The sequence below is a fragment of the Rhinolophus sinicus genome, chromosome 2 (genome assembly GCF_057876585.1).
Source record: "Rhinolophus sinicus isolate RSI-liver-muscle chromosome 2, RSI-T2T, whole genome shotgun sequence".
NCBI lineage: Eukaryota > Metazoa > Chordata > Mammalia > Chiroptera > Rhinolophidae > Rhinolophus > Rhinolophus sinicus.
Genome location: NC_142502.1, coordinates 121,474,177 through 121,494,965, shown reverse-complemented (window position 1 = coordinate 121,494,965; position 20,789 = coordinate 121,474,177). Strand labels below are relative to the sequence as shown.

Here is a 20,789-nt window from a genome sequence, read left to right as displayed (position 1 = left end):
GAAAAGCAAAACCATCAGGGTCTTTGAAATTCAGGCATGATATAAATAAAGTGGAAATTACTGATCTCAGGTAAAAATGAACCAATGAGCCTGCCTTTTTTGTTTTAGTTTTTTGATCACGTGAAGACTGGGATTGAAGATGTTTGTGGACATTGGGGTCACAACTTTTGGAGAGACAAGTAAGAAAGTCTGATGTCATTACATTATGCGTGGCTCTGGATCACTCTGGAAGCTTGACTTATTGACTTACCTTGTTTTTCAGAGGTGTACATGTTTCCTATCCTGTGCCACAGTGTGTCCTTTCAGCTAAAATTCAGCTATAACAGAGACCTGGGACAATAGTGGCTGTAATAACACGATAGAAGCTTATTTCTCTCTTATGTAGATTGCCAGAGGTAGGCAATGTAGGTTTAATAGACAAGTTCTGCTGCACAGGCTCCTCATAGTCTCAGGACCCTTCTGTCTAATTGATTCCACCAACAACTTCCATTTCTAAAGTTGCCTCTTAGACCAAAATGGCTGGCCCAGCATTAACCATCATATGCACCGTCCAGGCTGCATGTAGGAAGAAAGATAACGAAGACACAAAAAAATGCGTACTAGCTTCCTCCTAACAAAGTTATCAGAAGTTTCCACACAATTCTTCCAGTTATATCACATGGCCTGAACTTATATGACCAGAACTCATTCATACAGACATTTTTCACTGCAAGGGAAACAGGAATGCAATCTATTTGGTTAAAAACTGGGGGTTCCATTACTGTTTGTTCTCCCACATGTATTGAAGGTCTTCAGAGAACCTGAGGATATAAAGAGACTAACAGAAAATAAATATTTTTAAAGCTAGTTATCTGAAAGATTATGTACACTTACATAAATGTCTATTTGTCTACCTGTCTATCTATCTATGTATCTACCTATCATCTGTCTGTGTATCTATCTATCTACCTATTTACTTTTTAAAAACTTTAAATGCTCTGTGGTAGAGAAATAAGATTCATTGTCTCTTTTCAAGCATTTTGTAGTTGAAGTAGATAAGGTAGACTAGCCAGGCAGAATCACTGGTTAGGAAAGACTTTTGAAGGAGATGGCATTTCTGTTGGTCACCGAGGACAGGTGGACAGGTTCTAAGCTATATTTGGTGGATGCCTCCTGCTTTCCTGCCTTGTCTTTCCTAACTTGCTAACAGATCGCACCCCCCAATGCTAATTAACATGAAGTTGACCAACCTACCAATATATGTAATTTAACATAAGGGAATTGTTAAGTGCTTACTGTTTGCTCACATGTTCTGACACGATACTGGACTAAATGAGAAGTATAAGCCATAGACTCAGGCCCTTAAAATTTTGCAATATAGTAAAGACAACAAAACAGTCACACAGCATATAGATGTGTGTGTGTGTGTGTGTGTGTGTGTGTGTGTGTGTGTGTGTGTGTGAGAGATATCATTAAGTAATAAAATGAATTATGGAGACTTTAAGTGCAACCATTACAAGCCTCACCACACCATTTACCAATGTAAAAAGGCCCCAGGGATCTAGCCTTGTTTCATCTCTAAAGGAAAACCATTTTATTTGTCAGAAGAGAGTGCCTAATTAGCCACATGGGGGCGCAGAGTAATACAACAAAGCAAACTAAAATCATTGTAAAACTATGAAAACAGTGGCCGTTTATACTGGGCACTAGTCACTGTTTTGGAGGCACGAGGTAGAGGAGAGAACCCTAACTGTCAGCCATGTGACTTTCTACATTGCCCTGCTTTACATCCCTGGTAACTTCTAAGAACCATCCCAGTGTGTGCCTACCCAGTGATACAGTCTTCTCTGCCTCTCGTCACCATAGTTTCCATAGCCACGCCTATTACCCACCTACCTTCTCCCTTTCAACCCAACCACTTTTCTCATTTCTCTAGCATCCTGTCAGTCCTTGCTTGAAGTGACAAGTGACAGTAGTACCCCAGAACAGTTTGTTTCTTTTCAAAAGGGAAGATCAGGCTAAAGATTTATACCACTCTTCTGCCTCCCAAACAGGGGGGAAATAAATGTGAGTAGGTATGCGAATCAGACCAGCAGTCCTTGGGGCAGTGTTAGGAGAAAGAAGAGATGGACCCTTTGATCATGTATGTTTTCTCTGGAACTTGGGTGAAGGAATGTCAGAGAAAGTCAGGTTATACATCGTATCTTTCAGGGAAAGGCACTTTTTCTCTGGGGTACATGAGTCTGTTGCAGGCAGACATCTGCAAGCTGCCAGGCTAATTGGACTATAAATACTAAGGATGGCAGAGACAACTTTAATTCCTGCCTGAAAGGTAACAGTTACATGTCTAACATTTTTCTCTGCAGTATGCATGCTTCATTTAATAATTTCATGAACCCCTATGCATTTCCATGCGTGGTATTTTCCAGGTAAATGTCAAATGATTTTCTGGATTATCAAGTGTACTGTATACTGCAGGTAGAGTGGGGAAGTGGGGAAATGGGTTCGGAGGGATTTGGTGCTGACACAGGCCACTTTTAACATGAGTTCCGCTCACATCCTGTCTCTGGTACGTATATAATTGCTGATTTACTAGAGATGACATATAAAGCAATGATAGTTTTAGGTATGTTGGATATCTTTCCCTTTCCTCTGGAGTCCTTATGCTGTGGATTTCTAGTCGTCCTGCTAAACAATTCTTGAGGCAATCGCTCCTTTGAGAATGAAATGAGAGGGTAATACATAGGGAAGCTTCTCAAACTTGGCAAGAGGAACCAAATAATGGAGAAAGAAACCACCTGTGTGTAGCTTGGCAGAGAAATAAAAGGAATGGAAACAAAGCAAAGAAAGAAAATGCACAGTCCCTATGCTAAATAGGTCAGATATCATTGTCCTCAGTGTTTATTCTTCGTTTTGTTTATCTCTAGTGAGTAGCTAAAACAATAATAATAAAAGTTTAAAATGATGTGTTGCTGCCAGCAGTCCTGCTCTAGGGCTTAATAGGAAATTCAAAATAAACTTAGAAAGAAGTAGGCCCAGTGTTAGTGTAGGGATGGCTCTCTTTAATTATTCATAGCCCTCCAGTGTTTAGAACAAAGGACTAGCACCAGGAATGTGGGTTAACGTTGTTTCCTGCCAAAGCACAGGTGTGCCTACAAACCTCCTTGGGCTTAGGGTGATTGCTGTAATAAATCCCTTTCTTTCTCAACCAATATTTATTACGTGCTGTTTCACTTACAAGTTGGCATAATAATGTTACATAACAAACCACCCCCAAAACAAGTCACTTATTATTAAAGCGCCTGAGTTTAGAGGCTGAGAGTCACCTGTTCTGGGCTGGTCTTGCTCCTGCTTCAGTGGGTGACTGGTTGTCAGCTGATCCCGGCTGGCCTTCTCTGTGACTGGGGTGACTTACCTCTGCTTCATGTGGCATTGACCTTTGTCCTGGGACTAATGAGTCACTCCATGCATATCCTTCTCGTGGTAATTATGGAAGCACAGGAGGCAAGATTTAATGAACAGGCCCATTTTAAGCCTCTGCTTCCATCATCATGTCTGCTAATAGCCCATTGGCCAAAGCAAGTAGCATTATTGAGCCCAGAGTCAGGAATCAGGACAGGGCAGGCTATCAAGGCCATGGAGGAAGGAAGGTACCAAATGATATGGCAGAGGATGTGGGTACAGGGAAGAGTTGGGATCAAGTGATTCATTCTACCATACAGGCTTACAGTGTGCCAGGCGCTGCTCTGTGCAGTAGTGATACAGGGAAACAACAACAAACCTCTGCCCATAGATATCACTCTAGTGTTAGGAAACAGAAACTAAGGTAAAAAAAAATTAATAGCATATTAGAAAATGATAACTGCTATGGAGGAAAATGTATCCTTGAAATAGAACAGGAAGTGTGATGGGGGTGGCATGAAATTCTAATGGGATGGATAGGAAAGGCTCTTTTGGAAAAGTGACGATTGAGGAAAGACTTAGGGAGGTCGGAGAATGAGCCCTGCAAGTATATTGGAGGAGTGTACCTAGTAGAAGGAATAGTAAGTACCAAAGCCCACAGATGGGGGCACACTGGTAAGTTTCCAGGACAGGAAGGACACCAGTGAGGCTGGACCTGAGTAAGAGGAGCACATACTAAGAGGCACAGCTCCAAATTATGTAGGGACTCCAGGTCGTTGCATGTTTACTCAAGTGGCATGCAAGGAGTCATATTGTTCAACTTACATTTTAACAGCATCACACTGGCTTCTATGGATAGGCTGTAGGAATGCAATGGGGGAAGCATGGAGACCAATTAGGTGCTCATTGCAAGAATCTGTTGAGAAATGATGTCTAGGACCAGGGTGGTGCCAAAGGAAGTGGTAAGAAATGATTGGATTCTGTATCTTTTTTGATGGTGGAGACAACAGGAATAGCCGATCAAATGGATAGGGTGTACTGGTTTGCTAGAGCTGCTATAACAAGTACCACAGGTTTGGTGGCTTAAGCAACAGAAATTTAGCTTCTCAGTTCTGAAGTTTAGAAATCTAAGATCAGAGTGTCGGTAGATGTTCCTTCTGAGGGCTGTGAGGAAAGGATCTGTTAGAGGCCTCTCTCCTTGGCTTGTAGATGGCCTTCTTCTTCCTGTCTTCATGTCATCTTTCCTCTGTATGTGTTTGTTCCAATTTCCTTCTTTTTATACAGACACCAGGTATATTGGATCCAGGCCCACCTGAGTGACTTCATTTAGACTTAATTACCCATGTAAAGCCCCTATTTCCAAATATGGTCACATTCTGAGGTACTGGGGTTATGACTTCAACATGTGAATTTTTAGACAGATTGAATTCAGGCCATAACATGGAATATGAGAGAAGGAGAAGAATCAAAGATGACATCAGGGTTTTTGTCCAGTTGGAGTTGTCATTAACTGAACAGGGGAGTATTGTAGGAGAAGATTAGTTCAGTGTGAACATGTTAAGTTTGAGATGTCTACGAAGTATGCAACTGGAGATGTTGAGTAGGCAGCTGAATATTCATTTCTGGTGTTTGGGAGAAGTTGGAGCTGGAGATACTGGCAGGAGTCACTGGCATAGAGATGCTATTAAAATCCATGCGACTGGGCACGATCGCCATGAGTGGAGGTAGAGAATAGGACCAATGGGCACTCCTACATGAAGAGGCCAGAAAGAAGAAAAACAACCAACAAAAAGAGGCTGAGAAAGAGGTAGGCAGGCACCATAAGGAGTATGGTGTCCTGGAAGAAAATATTTTAAGCAGGAGAAGTCTGAAAAGGTGAGGACTAATAATTGGCCATTGGATTTATAAGGTGGTGGGTCACTGATGGCCTCAATATGAGTAGTTTGAAAAGAATATTGGAGGCAAAAGCCTGATTTGTGAATGTTCAAGAGAGAATTAGAGGAGATAGCGAGTATTAACACTTTTAAGTAATTTTGCTGAAAGGGGAAGCAGAAAAATAGGAAATGTAGAAATATATGTAATTTAATCTATAATTAGTGAATATTAGATATAAAGAGGGTGCCAAAAAATGTATACACATTTTAAGAAAGGAAAAAACTGCATTAAAATTGTAATACTCAATATATACCGATAACAAAAGATGAATTCAAGTCGTGTATACCTTTTGTTGGCACCCCCGGAATATATGACATGGCTGTATATAAAAATGAACCCATATATGCAATATATACATATATATGTATATATATGTAATATATACACCTGTGTATACATGTACACACATACATACACAAATACATAAATACATCCATGTATATACACACATACATACACATATTTTATGTACATATATATTCAGGTATGCACATATAAAAATATATATAATGATCAGACTAGCTAAATAGTGGTACTACATTATTTCCCTAGGAGCAGTGGAAATGATTTTATTGCTGAAAACAGATTTTTCTCTTAGTGTGACATTAATTAATTGAAGCTTTTATTGTCTTTATTTCCAGGTTTAAGAAGTTTGATGACAAGTACCTGAGGAAGCTTTTGATTCGAGAAAACCAACCCAAGTCAAGCATTGTATCCTTATATAAAAAGCTTGAAATAAAACATGCCATTGAGATGGCAGAGACTGGGATGATAAGTACTGTCCCTTCTTTTGCATCTCTAAAGTAAGTACTATTTTGCAAATAAAACTTAGTTTTTCTAATATGTCTTTATGGTTTTCTGAAACCAGTAATAATAACAAATTTGACCTATGTTCTAGAGAGATACCTTATAACCTCACAGCAGAATGAGATTCTGGCTAAACTGTGAAGCCTAGAAATGTGTACCTTATGCTATGTCATGCCATGTCATGTTATGTCATGTTGTGCTGCATCACACCATGTTATTTTAGAATCGACTAGTCAGAAAATACTTTGTCATGTTTAGGATGATTATGCCTTTATTATATTTGCTTTGGGTAATTCAGTGGTTTTGAAAAGTAAAGTCTCTTATGCAGGCATTTTGATGTGTTATATTTGCTACCATGGTTCCCCGAAAATAAGACCTAGCTGGACCTTCAGCTCTAATGTGTCTTTTGGAGCAAAAATTAATATAAGACCCATTATTATATTAATATTATATTATATTATATTAATTATACCTGGTATTATATTAATTATATTATATTAATTATATCATATATGTTATTTTATATTATAAAGTTATCTTATTTTACTATAAGACCAGGTCTTATATTAATTTTTGCTCCAAAAGATGCATTAGAGCTGATTGTCCGGCTAGGTCTTATTTTCGGGGAAACACGGATATATATATATATATAGTTATTTAGCTTTTTCCTGATAGATTACTCATACTTGTAGTTTAAGGCTTGGAAAGAACATTAATGATCATCTAGTGCACTGGTTCTCAACCCAGGCTGCACATTAGAAACAGCTTGGGAGCTTTTAAATAATACAGCTATCAAGACCAATAAAGTCCGAATCTCTGGTATTGAGAAACAGGTATAGATATCTTTATAAATTCTTCAGATGTTTTTAATAAGCAGCCAGGATTGAGATCCACTGACGTAGTCTGTCTGCTCAATTTTAAACATGAGGAAATGAATACTCAGATTTGGAAGTGATTTGCCCAAAATCTTATAGCAAATCCCTAGTAGAAGAGTAAATACTCAGTTAGCAAATTAGGTTACGTCATCATGTAATCATCATTCCTTTTCTATTACAAAAATGACAGAAATTACAGGTTCCACTGGTTTGTTCTTTCACTCTGAGCTTGAAGCTCATTTAAACTAAATGTCACCTAATTAAAATGCTATCTATGGGAGAGTTGAAATGACAGAGGAAGCTCCAAATCACACCCAACCATATAAACTATGACTTTTACTAGGACTCTAAGTCCCCTATACAAATTATGGGAGTTCACACAATAAAAAAAAAAAATAGTGGTCAGAATGGCTTGGAGGTAAAGGCATTATTATTGCATTATAAACAGTAGTAGATTGAACAGAATGGCTGATTTATACTCTGCAAATAACTCTGTGTGTGACCTTAAACTGGTCCATTTATTTCCCTGAGGTTAAGCTTTTCCAAGTAGACAATGGAGCTAGACTTGATCCTTAAGTTTCCTTCTAGGTTTATAATTTCATTATCTTCCTTATGCACTATTCTATTTGCAGTTGAAGCAAGGGATAATTCAATTATCCAGCTTCTCAACAGGAGAGCCATTGTCTTTGTGATCACAGAAGAAAGAAATCTCAGTTTTCCTCTGTGTTCACAGTTCATTTTTGAAGCTGCTAATAAGCAGAGTAAAGGCAAACGTTTAGGGTTAGGGAACTAGGTTACAAAATTAATGGCTAGCCACATAACTAGATAAATGAATGCTATATTGACCATTCTGTCTCTCCTGAAATGTGTTCTCTGGGAAAAGTACAAGCAAAAGGGGAGATGGATAATAAGGAGCTGTATTTCTGGCAATAATGAGCTGAGTGTTACAGACCAAACCATCTTCTGAGAACAACTAGAAAAATAGTACAAAATATATTTTAAAAATTTGCGTGAAATCTGGAGTATGCATGAGGTGAGGACTATTTTTAGCTAAGAGTCAATAGAATAAGGAAGTCCAAGAGATGAAGTAGCATTTGGTGCTATTTTCTCCCTGGATTACAGAGAAGGTGTCTGACAGCCTAAAATACCAAAATAGAGGTTTTGACAGACTGATTGGTCTTAGAGAATAAAATTAGAATTCAGGACCTACCAAGAAGGAAGAGCTCTTATACCCAAACATAGGTTGTTACCTCAAAATTCTACAGCTTAGCCCTCAAAGAAAAGGAAGTCCAATCTAGAATGATCTTAATCCACAATTATTTAAATCATATGAGATTGATATTACCCCTATCCAAGCTGCTTGAGAGAAGTAAATTTAAACCTTCTATGGAGAAAAAGAGCCTTAAACTACCACTATGATTTCTCATATATAATATCTAGCAACCAATCAAAATAAAATGAGTAGACAAGGAAATGTGACTGAAAACATTGAGAAAAAGATAAACAATAGCAGAGTAACAACAGATGCAAAGGGGATTCAGATAATTGAGTTATCAGAGATTTTAAAATAAAAATAATATGTTTAGGGCAAGAAAATGTCATTGCCATTATTGGCATTGTCATGGAGACTATTAAATAAAAAATATCTTAGAATATTTGACCTAAAAATAAAGTAACTAAATATAGACTCTCATTTGATAGGTGTAAAGGCAGATTAGATACAGCTGAAGAGAGAATTGATTACTTGGAATATAGGACAGAACAAAATAACCAGTATGAAGCACAAAGTGAAAAAAAAAAAGGGGATGAAAAATATTGAAAAGAAAGTAAAAAACATATAGGATATGGTGAAAACTTCCAGAGGGAGATAAGAAATTTGTAGAAGCTCTGTTTTATGACAAAATGACTGTTAATTTCCCCAAACAGATAAAAGACATGAACTTTGACAAACCTCAAGCAGATTAGATAAAAAGAAAACCGAAAGTAGATACACAGTAGCAAAAAGTGCTAAAAATAAAAAACACAAAAAGAAAATTTTAAGTATACTCTAAGGAAAAAAGAGACCTATTTTCTTCAAAAGAGAAAGAAATCCTGACAGCTGTTTTTCAACAAAAAGCAGTGGAAACCATTGCTATCTTCAAAATTCTTAAAGAAAGTAACTGATTAACCTAGAGTTTCATTTCCTGCTAAACTACCCTTCAAAAATCTAGAATAAAAACATTTTCAGACAAATATAAACCATCACACTAAAGTGAATGATAGAGGGTTACAGACAGAAGGAAGAGTCTCATAGAGAAGCTTTCAGATGAAGAAAGGAATTAAAACAATGGAAATAGTAAATATTTGTAAAATTTAAATGAGTATTACATGCATAAAATAATAATGTCTGTGGGGTTTGAAATGTATACCAAATTAAAGCTAGCAAAAATAATAGGTTATAAATTGAGAGGGAGCTAAATGGTGTTATTGTATTCTAAGGTCCTTGCTTTGTCCAGAAAGTGGTAAAAATGAATGTATTTTGGACTTTAATAAGTCAATAATTTATGTTGTAATCCCAGGTAACCACTAAAAAAAAAAAAAAAAAAAAAAAAAAAAAAAAAAAAAAAATAGTAAAAGAATGTAATAAGCCACCAGAGAAAGGAAATGAAATAACAAAATAAAATAAATTGTAAAAGGGCAACAAAGTAGAAAAATCAATCATAAAACATATGGGACAAATAGAATGCAAACAGTAAGGTAATAGTCTTAAATCCAAAGGTAGGTACATTAAATATAAACTTACTCCATTTAAAAGGGAGACATGATCAGAATTCAGAATGGATAAAAATATACAACTCATATTGTTTGTAACAGACACTTCTTATATGTAAGGGTATAGAAAGGTTACAAAGAAAAGGTTGAAAAAAATATGCTGTTAAAACACTAAACAAAAGAAAGTTTGTGTAATTATATTATAGCCATAAAATGTAAGTATTATGGGGAAAAATTGCTAGAGATAAAAGAAGTACATTTTATAATGATCAAAATTCAATTCTATAAGAAGACAAAACAAGTCTAAATTAGCACACAAATAATAACATAGCCTCAAAATAATAAACCAAAACTCGACAGAAGCACAAGTAGAAAGTCACAAATTCATAATCATAGTGGATATTTTAAGGCTACACAAGGGAGGTAGTTGTGCACTTTGCACTAGAGTTATGCAAACATATGTTGGTTAAAAACTTGGTGGGGACACTGTTCAAGAAAATCAGGCATCAAAAAGATTGTTGTTTATGGATGTTATTTGTTCATTCTGACTTTAAAATTCTGTGAATTAACTTTGCTGATCGAAAGACCTAACTAGAAAGCTGGATAGCTACCTAAACAACAGTGCGTCAGTCTATAAAGATGCTTCTTTAAAAAATCATCTGAGCAACTGAAGTTGAGGCAAAAATGAATCATCTAAATAAGAGAAGTCTGTCCTGATGAAGCCTTGAATTTCTGTGTTCCTTCCTTTGTGTGTCTCCATTACTCTTTGCACATAGGTTTTTGTACCCCAGTAATTACTGTGATGGTTGGTTTACAGTAACAGTAAGTTTGCATTTAAAAATAATATAAGAGAACTATGCTCTTTAATTTGTGTGCCCTTGGCTCATCTTCTATATGCATTTATGTATATTAACCATCCCAGATTTCATTTATTTTCTTAATTTATTTTCCTATTTACTTTATTGTATTATGTATTTGTGAAGGCCCCCTCAAAGCCTTTTTGGAGGAGTTAGACTAAAAATATGTAAATAGAGTCAATTCTCATTGTTCACAGCATTTACGTTCTATAAAGTTGCGGTGAACACCGATTCGCAAATACTCAATCATCGCTCCTGGAGACATCCAGGGGGAGGTTCCTGTGAGCTTCTTGTTACAGTGTGTTCATCAGCCCATCAGTACATATCTTGTGTTATGTATATTTCTGTGTAAAGATACCTTATTTAATATGCATTGTTGTTTCATTAATATTGAAATTGTGGTCAACGGCACCATAACTCATGCCTGAATAATGCTTCTCTGACACAGATTTTCTCTGGAAGGTCCCTCACGTCTTATTACACATAGGAACTCCATATAGCACTTCAAAACTGTGCTCAGGAAATCTCCACGTTGATCGACTCAAATTTCCCCCCCACTTCGCACATATATGTGAATGACTGGCAAAGTGCCATGAGTACTGATAACATGTTTATAAATAAATTTTAGCAAGTCAGTGAATTTGCAAATATGAAATCCCTGGATAATTAGGATTGACTGTATATATATACACATTGTATAAGTGGTGTCTTTGCAGATATTTCTAATGAAGTATTTAAAAGCCCAGGCCACAAAAGCAAAATATATCTAATTACATTTCTGTTGGGAAAAAACCACCATATTACTTTATTTATGGAGTATTAGAAATAATTGAGTGATAACATTATAAGGTACTATACTTTATCTTTCTTAAAAAATAATTACATCAACAGACTCTGAAAACATGTGCATGATTGAACTTGTCCTGAATGATTTCAGCACTGAAATAAAAGTTTCAGAATTTTGAGTTATTTTAAAATATTGAATTATTCCTAAGTATTATTTTTTAAACTAAGGTTCTTCTTCTTACTTAATGGTATTGTACCTGTAAGAAAGAAAATTGATGATTTTAATATTTTTTGAATACTAAAACCTTATTTTAAACTTTCACAGTGACTGTCGTGAAGAAAAAATAAGGAAGCTCACGCCTGGTGAAATGGATGAAATTCGAGAAATATTATCAAGAAATCTCTATCAGATTCGTCAGCGAGTAAGGATAATTTATTTAGCTAAACATTGACTTGCTTTTGACTAAAAATAAGCCTTCTGATTTTGTGCTACCAATTAGAGTGGATATTGCCCCACTGTTATGCCAACCTCTGAGGTCCCACACCAGGCATCTTCTCTTCTCTCAGACCTGTTTCACAGTGTGCTGTCGTTAGGGTACCACTCTCCTCCGGGCACCATGGGTGAAGGCCTGCAGTCCCCTGGGAGTTCTGCTACTATGGGCTTGGAGATTAGACACACACACACACACACACACACACACACACACACACAGAGTAACTAATTGTGAAGTAAATAATTGATTGCCCTCTATTTTTTAATGGATACTTTTATGTTTCAAGACTTATAAAAATATATTTAATCTTGTTATTCATAAAGTGCTATAGTTTCTTCCTTCACTGTATCGTCTGAGTCACTTCTTCCACTGCATTTCCATTGTTGACACAATAATTTGCTAATAATATAGCTAACAGTGAATGCACACAATTTGCCAAGCTCCATTTCAGCATATTGCATGTATTAGCTCATTTAATCCTCTAATAAGTGGGAAGTGTTACCGTGAACTCCATTTTACCAATGACGAAAATGAGCACAGGGAGGTGAAGTGGCACACAGGCCACGCTGCTTGTCGGGAGTCCCATCACTCATGTCAGGGTCATCTCTGTAGCTTCTTAGCTGTTCTCCCCAAAGGCTGTCCCCTACATTCCTGTTGCTCCACCCTTTTCCCTAAAACACCTTTTAATAGCAGTGTTCTCCTATTTAAAATGAAACACAACAACAGTCATGGCTTCCAGGCTAAATGGTTCTTTCCAAATTTGGGGTCTCTATATCCAAGTTCTGCTTTATCCAGCCTCATTTACACGCCTCCCTCACCCACCCACACCAAGCCCTCATGGAGTACAGGTTTCTGTCTTCATTCCTTGGCCTGGCTTGCTCTCTTTCCTGTCTCCACGGCTGCTTCCTCTCAGCTTAGCTGACCCTTTCATTTTTAAGGTTCCCCAACTTTCTGTGTTATTCTCAGCCCTGTCTTTAAGTGGGATAACTGTTAGAGCTCGTGCTGTACCACATGCATTTAGCACTTAATTTCATGATTTTGTATTATTTTGTTAGCCTTAGATGCTCAACTAGATAGTAAGTTTCTCAAAACAGGAATTGAGCCCTGTCCTTTATTACTTTTGCATCTCTCTACTAGGCCTAATAGAGTCTGGACACAGCGATGGTCCCAAGAAGTGCACATTAATTCTGTCAGAAAATGAACTTAATTATGAACGACAATTTGTCTTAGGAGACAGATTTCTATATAGCTTATAAAATTAAAACTGTATGCCATGTACAGCCCTCGTTGAGGCATTTTACTGCTTCAAATACGAGGTCAGGATCATTGCTAGTGGTAGGTGGCAGCAGCTTCCTCAATTTGACAGCCCAGTTTAGAAGAAATGTTCCTAAGTCAAAATCAAAAGCACATGGCACCACTAAGTGGCTCAAAGTGATGTGTTTTTATACCACTGATTCCTGTCCAATAGAGAATGTATGAAGATGACTTGTATGGCTTTTCCCCAGCCGCTAATGATGGATAAATACATACAAGATACTTCAAGGTAGATGAAGGCACTTGATGAATTCCATCATTTTTCTCATTTATAAAGATCACACGTTCTAATGGGGGGGAAACTTATTCACTAGCTTTTATTAGAAGAGGAATATGTGCCAAATTTTAAAGAATGTTAACTTTCATACTTTTTTCCCTTGCCCATTAGTTGTTAAATACCTAGCTGAGTTGCAAAGCCAAGGAACGTAGTAAAGCTTTGGAATTTCTTGAGCAATGATCACTTCTTTTTTTTTTTTTTTTTACTTTCTTTCTTTCTTTTTTCCTTTTTGGTAAAATGTCGCTTATCTTTTCATTCCAGACTTTGTCATACAACAGACACAATCTGACGGCTGACACAAATGAGAGACAAGCCAAGGAGATTCTGATCCGCCGAAGGCACAGTTTGCGGGAAAGCATTAGGAAAGACAACAGCTTGAATCGGGAGCGCAGGGTAACTGGCTTTTGTGCCTCTGGGATGCACAAGGCTTCCAAGAGGGAAAACAGCAGCCATCCTGGAAGCGCTGCTGAAGGTTGATTCTTAGGAATTCTGGGATGGAGTTAATTACAGCCTTTCACGTGTCTCTGGAACAACTGTTACGTTCCAGACACTGCTCTAGGTACTTGGAATACATTGGTGAGCAAAACAGAAAGATCTACGCTTGTAGAATTCGAATTCTAGTGGGGGAGAAGGAAGTCATCAATAGATAGAATAAGCAAATTATCTGTTAGAAAGAAGGCAGTAAGTATTATGGAAAAAATTTAAAATCGCCCAGGAAGGAAGTTGAGAGTATCAAGAAGGGTCAGGCAAGTTACAGTTTGAAACAGGATGACCGGGCCAGGCTTCCTTTGCAAAGCAACATTTGAGCTTTCCAGGGAGAGTGGTTGTAAGTCCGCTGTGTGTTGACTTCAGAAGGCTGGGGAGTGAGTGTTCACCGGGGAGTTCGTTCATCATTTCATTTGGTCCAGGGGGTTGTCAATAGGTTAGAAAAGCCATTTGCAAAACACATGATTGCTTAATTTAACACAGCAGGCATGCATCTTATTTTTTAAAGTATTCTGTATTTGGTTGTCAGAGATCAAAATTTTGTATATGAACAAGATTATCTTTTTTTAATGTGTAAAATATGGCAGCATCGATTGAAAGTTAAAGAAACTGGAGAATGTGGCATTGGAAATGTCAGCAAATTAGCTATAGTAATACTTTTGGTTCTATCATTTCCAAGACTTGTTAAAGTAAATAAACTAAAATGCGCTACATTTTTCATACATCTTCTTCCCCATACATATAGGTTCTAAGTTTTTCAGTAATACTGTTATCATAAATAGGTGGTTCAGTAACTTTTCTTTAAAAAAAAAAAAAACAATAGTTTTCACATGTTGTTTATAATGGTCCCACTTTATTTCCATTTTCCTCACTCCTGATTTCTATTATATTTTAGAAGAGGTTTAGTTATTTTAAATTAAATAATTATTGCTTGGAACTTTATTCCCCATCCCTACAGTCCCTCACAAAGTAATTTTGGAATTGAGAACTAAAATTTTAATTTTTAATAATGTCTGTCATAAAATTTTAAACTTCTAGTATACAACAAACGACAAACGACATCTGCGTAGTCTAAGTATGGTTTTCTGCTTCTTTTACAGGCTTCCACTTCGACCTCCCGATACTTATCCTTACCAAAAAATACAAAGCTTCCAGAAAAGCTACAAAAGAAAAAGAATAGTTCTAATGCAGGTAATGATACAGTTGGAGTAGAACTACTTGACACTTATTTACTAATGTTTATAGAATAGAAAGATGCCCCTATTCTTCTTCATTGATCACAATGAGTTCAATAGTTTGCAAAGCTAAAATAACAATACGGTGACTTTTTATTTGCATTGCAGCCTTTTTGAATGGAGTTCCGTGCACATTATAAATAACTCAATCAGCGATTTTCCATAATGATTCTATTTGATATACCGTTTCCCCCAAAATAAGACCTAACCGGACCATCAGTTCTAATGTGTCTTTTGGAGCAAAAATTAATATAAGACCTGGTATTATGTTATAGTAAAATAAGAGAGGGTCTTATATTAATTTTTGCTCCAAAAGACTCATTAGAGCTGATAGTCCAGCTAGGTCTTATTTTCGGGGAAACATGTTAACAAAAGCAAATATTGTCACCACATGGTCAGTGAAGAGGTACATAGAAAGTTGTAAATCTGCAAAGGTATATTTAAATTTTTACAGTAATTCTAATATATTTTCATAAACACAGTCGTATTTTCTACTTCTGGATATAATTATTAAAAGTTTGACATAAAGTCTAATAGCTCTTTATTTGATGATAATCTTTATGTAAACTCCAAGCCATTTTCTGTGAAACCCCAGGAGATATATGTTAGGATATTGCGTTATTAAAATATGGCATGTAACAGTAATAATTCCCCCCCACACACTTTTTGCTTGTTTATTTAATTAACCAAGAAGAGGAAAGTCTAATGATGGCTGGCGGTAATGGAGAGTGAGGTGAAAAATGAGAAGGGAGGAAAAGGGAGCACTGGATATTTAGAACAGAGTGGGCCACGTTATCACCACACGTCCATCAAAAATGCTCTAAATTCCTAAGTCTCAACTCCTGGGCAAGCGTCCTACGAGCTGTTCTACCCTCCATAGTCTAGGACCAGAATTTTAGCAATGAGCTGATTCTAATCATGCCTCCTCCCTTTGCTTGGCAAATATACATTGATGTTTGGCCTTTTTATAAAATTATAAAGGAAATAAGGCTGTATACAAAATTCCAGACCAAGACAAGAATCTTCATAATAGCAGTTAATCCTTGGTGACTTCCTGTGTGACAGACCCTGAGCTGAGCCTCCTGGGGTGGCTCCGATGGGGCAGGTGAGAGCATGACCACTGCTGCATGGTGGTCCCAGTTTGAATCCCAGCTCCACCCCTTGTTGATCCTGGTGGAACTTCTGTAAAATGGGGGATTGTGAGGATTAAGTAGGTTAATGTATCTAAAAGTGCTGAGGACAGTGTCTGGCACATAGTAAGCTCTTCAAAATCAGTATGAGTAGACATTTGTGGAGCTGACTGCTCACGGAGATCGTGCAAAAAACCCAGATCTCTCAGAGACAGAGGGAGCCCTTGGACCTCCCACCCACCCTGGGGGCGCAGCAGTGGCCGACCCACTGATGTATTGCTGAGTCACTTGTAACACCTTCTCCCTGGAATGCTTGCCCATGTTGTCCTTCTTTTGCTCTGTGGTAGGTGGCAACAGCAGCGATTCAGACACAGAAGCTGGGACCACTGTCCTCAACTTAAAGCCCCGAGCTAGGCGCTTCCTGCCAGAACAGTTTTCAAAGAAAGCCCCCCAGCCCTACAAGATGGAATGGAAAAACGAGATGGACGTCGATTCTGGCCAAGGGCAGCCCTGCAGTCCCCCAGCTCCCCACAGCAAAGAGGGGGGCACCCAGACCCCAGGTGTGCTCCGGCAGCCCCTTCTCTCCAAAGGCCAGTTTGGCCTGGTGCGGGAAGACAATGTGACTGAAGGCAACAGACCCAAGCCACCACCCAGGCTGGTCCGAAGGGCATCGGAACCTGGAAGCCAGAAAACCCGCTTTGGGAGTGAGAAGCCTTAATGGAAATGGCCAAAGCTGACCTGGGGGGAGGGGGGATAACTGACCCAGCACAGCTGTGGTTGTTACCCTGAATCCTGGCACAACAGTGGAATCCATTTAAAACCCTCTATGGCTCTAAATACTTTTTTTGGGTGATAAAAGTCACGCCATTGATTAATGGGACGATTGCTTATCCCAAGAAGAGGAAAATCAAAGAAAAACAGTCCCAGTCCCGTTGGATGTCTTTTATGACTTCAGTTGTGAGCAGTTGTAGTCTTTGCAGGCCTACAGAAAAAAAAAAAGTGTGCCTTTATTGAACTTGAACGATGGAACTTGAAATTTTTAATACACCCTTGTTGGTGAAAATTTTAATATATACACATGCCTCAAACTTTATTTATGAAAAAAATGTATATCTGTAATCAGATTTTAAGTAAATGGCACTAAAAATACTCAACATCTTCCCAAGGCGTAAAGGGCAGTCCTGGAGGCTGGGGGGCCATCAGCTCCTGACTGTGAGCTGACGACCACTTGGTAAAGGAAGAGCACAGTGTGGAGCAGACACCTGATGACTCAAAGGGGGAGACAATCAGAACCCCTAACCAGATGAGATGGCCTGGCTCCCAGAGTGCCGGGTAGAGATCTTGCTACTCCTAAGGAATAATGAGAGTCCGCTGGCTTTTAATTTGTTTCTCATTCTACCATTTGCTTGAGGTGACATATATTCCGTCTCCTCTTTGTGTTTAAATGGTGCAAAGAGGAAGGCTGTGTGGGCGACACCAGCTTTTAGTGTGTGACCAAGTTGGTGGCAGCTTTGCATGAAGTTCCAACGTGTGAGCCTCATGTGGTGTGTGGGGAGACAGGGCAGCGCCTGCTGACAACTTGTTGGCAGATTTGTAGTGTGCAATCCTGGGAGGAGGATGCAGGAGATTCAGGTTCACACTCATGTAGGACCACCTGCTCCAGACATTTTTCTGTAGAACATTCTAGAACTTTGAATCCAGGTCAGAGGCTCTAAGCAGACAAGATTGAAAGTTTATATGAACAGTATTCCAATGTTTAACAAATTGGTGAGAGTTCAGGTTTTGAATTTTATGTAGGAAGCACTTTGGAGAAAGTGGGAGTTGTTGTTTTGCACTAGTCTGTACGTTTGTTACCTTTACCCCTCAATAAAGTAGTAAACTCTGATTCTTCAATTCTTCATATAAAAATGGATTCTACTCACCTGAGTACTTTTTAAAAGTACAGCAGAAAGACAAGCAGTGGAACATAATTAAAGATGGCTTAAATCTGTGTTTTAAACTGTAGATTTTATTGGCCTGTCATTTTTTTCTTTTTTTTTTCCCCCTTTGAAAAGCTCCTCTTTAAAACTTGACTGGAACAAGATTCTAAAGTTCTGGGTTTAGGTATAAGCCACTCCTATAGTTCCATGGATTCACATTGGAGATGTAGCAAAGGGTCCAAGTGACCACAGTATTACGGGTGGAAAACATGGATAAATTCAACAAAAAAGATACAGTACTGAGGAATCCTTGGCTGTGGTTTTCTATCCTCTTCCTCTGCCCTCACCGACATGGAGAAGTAAATCTTCTAGACTTTTTTCTCATGTTCTAAAGTCTTGGAATACTGCTAGATTGCTGGGCATGAGACAGAGAGGAGTATAAACACAAGACACAAGCTCATAAAGAGCAGTTTGCTTCCGAAACTCCCAAGTTGATCCGTGGAAAGCAGTGTAGACATAATTTGAAAACTACAGGCTTTAGGACTCTGTGCCAAAAATCTTTATTTTAAATGAAAATATTTATAAAAATATGTAATTCATCTGTTGAAAAGAAATTAAAACTTTTACGTTAGAATTTTATTATAGGAATATAATTCAAGAGATGTGACGTGTATTTTTGAGAATGCTAAGACTAAATTTTAAGTTAGTTTATGAAATTTGAAAAGGAATATTGACATGGAAAGGAAACTTAAAAATAAATTTCTTGATTTTTCCTGGTGTTCAATATTAATACATTTTATAAGGAGACTATGGAACTGAAGGAGAAAAAAATGAAAATTTTTATACTTCTCCTTAAGTAGGTAGACCAAATTCAGCTTTCACTTATTACAAGTTAGATAAAGAATTTGGATGACATTGTGTGAATTTTGAAAAAGGGAACAGTTATGTCATTTTATCTTTATTATCAGTGTAAATGTTTTCTTATTTGTTGAATGATAAAAGCAATGAAAAATAAATTTGACTTCATTTAGCTTTTTCTCTATAACTTCTTCTGTTTTATAAAATGATTAAATTGTACACTCTATACAGGGACAGAGTATGGAACTGAAATCCTTTAAATATGAAAATAGTCTAAATTTCAGTAATACAGCGAGATACCCAACCTTTGGTAACTGACTCCTAGTTCAAACAACACTGGATCCAGACAAAGTTCCAACCTGACTATAAAATGTCGGTGGGTCTTTGGTGTTTGTTGTAACAAATTTGATTTGAACTGTATGTAAGTGAAAAGTTAGGGCTTCTTTATATATAATTCTAAGGGCCGACTATTGGGAATAAGTTATGCCAGTTAGCAAACAACTAGAAATTGGCCTGCGAAGTCTGACACTTTTAAAAATCTATGTTTTTTATATATGACTCCAAATTACCTGGGCTGAAATTCCCTTTGGCTTTTGCTACCTACCTACCATGTTTACCCGAAAATAAGACCTAGCCGGACAATCAGCTCTAATGTGTCTTTTGGAGCAAAAATTAATGTAAGACCCGGTCTTATTTTACTATAAGACCAGGTATACTATAATAATAATATAATATGTAATATAATTAATAATATAATATATGTAATAAATATAATACTGGGTCTTATATTAATTTTTGCTCCAAAAGATGCATTAGAGCTAATGGTCTGGCTAGGTCTTATTTTGGGGGAAACACGGTAGGAGAGGGGGGTGTTTATTTAAATAAAAAGCATAAAGCAGTTAATTATTATGTCTCAGCATGTTTTACATTTGTTGCACTGAGTATGTTAAAATTGTCTTTTCATCAATCATGAGAGCTGTAATATTTTATGTTTCAAAGTTTACACTTGACTTTATTCTTTAAAGAGTGATAAAAGCGACTTCTTTCCTGTTGAAGCAGCTCTTCGCATGATGCTGAGGCCTGAACACTGTATATTCTCTCCCTCAACCTGAACAAGAAAGGCTCATGAATGCTGACAGTCTGGTGGTCTGGGGTTTTGGGTTAATCTATTTTTATTTTTAGAGCAAAACATGTATTAGGTTGGTGCAAAAGTAATTGCGATTTTTGCAATTATTTTTAACCTTTTAAACCACAATTACTTTTGCACCAACCTAATAGCTTGCTGGTATTTTATACCCCATATTTTAATATGGCCCTTTCTTCAAATCACTTGTAAGACCTGCGAGAGCTTCATTTGGGTAACTGCTGCCTGGCAGGGGCAGTAGCTCTTTGTGTAAGAGAAATGACACTTCCCTTTAATATTCTTTCCAATCCTCTTGACACCTGGTCAGCCACCACAGATGTGCAGACGAAGCCACCACATGGTTAGTTTCGAAACTCTAACGTCGCATTAGCAAGTAGTTTTCTGATTCCTTTTGTTTTCTAAGTTTTTTTCCATGTTTTTCCAAATAAAATTCTATTTTACTGTCTCTAAGAATAGTCAATAAGTTGTAGGTCAGTTCTCTTACCAGTATGGTCAGGGAGTGAGTTTTTCTTTGTAAACATATGCACTGTGACGGATGAT

At 37.4% G+C, this 20,789-nt stretch overlaps 1 protein-coding gene across 1 annotated transcript in view; it reads left to right on the top strand.

The window, feature by feature from the left end:
- The window catches only part of SLC9A2 (solute carrier family 9 member A2), an 80,313-nt gene extending 61,036 nt beyond the window's left edge, over window positions 1-19,277 (top strand). Inside the window, exons 7-12 of the mRNA XM_019753913.3 lie at window positions 109-179; window positions 5,958-6,119; window positions 11,718-11,814; window positions 13,739-13,870; window positions 15,064-15,154; window positions 16,676-19,277. Of these exons, the coding sequence (XP_019609472.1) occupies window positions 109-179; window positions 5,958-6,119; window positions 11,718-11,814; window positions 13,739-13,870; window positions 15,064-15,154; window positions 16,676-17,046 (924 nt within the window). The 3' untranslated portion in view covers window positions 17,047-19,277. The remainder of the gene's footprint in view (window positions 1-108; window positions 180-5,957; window positions 6,120-11,717; window positions 11,815-13,738; window positions 13,871-15,063; window positions 15,155-16,675) is intronic.
- Window positions 19,278-20,789: the final 1,512 nt, after the last annotated feature.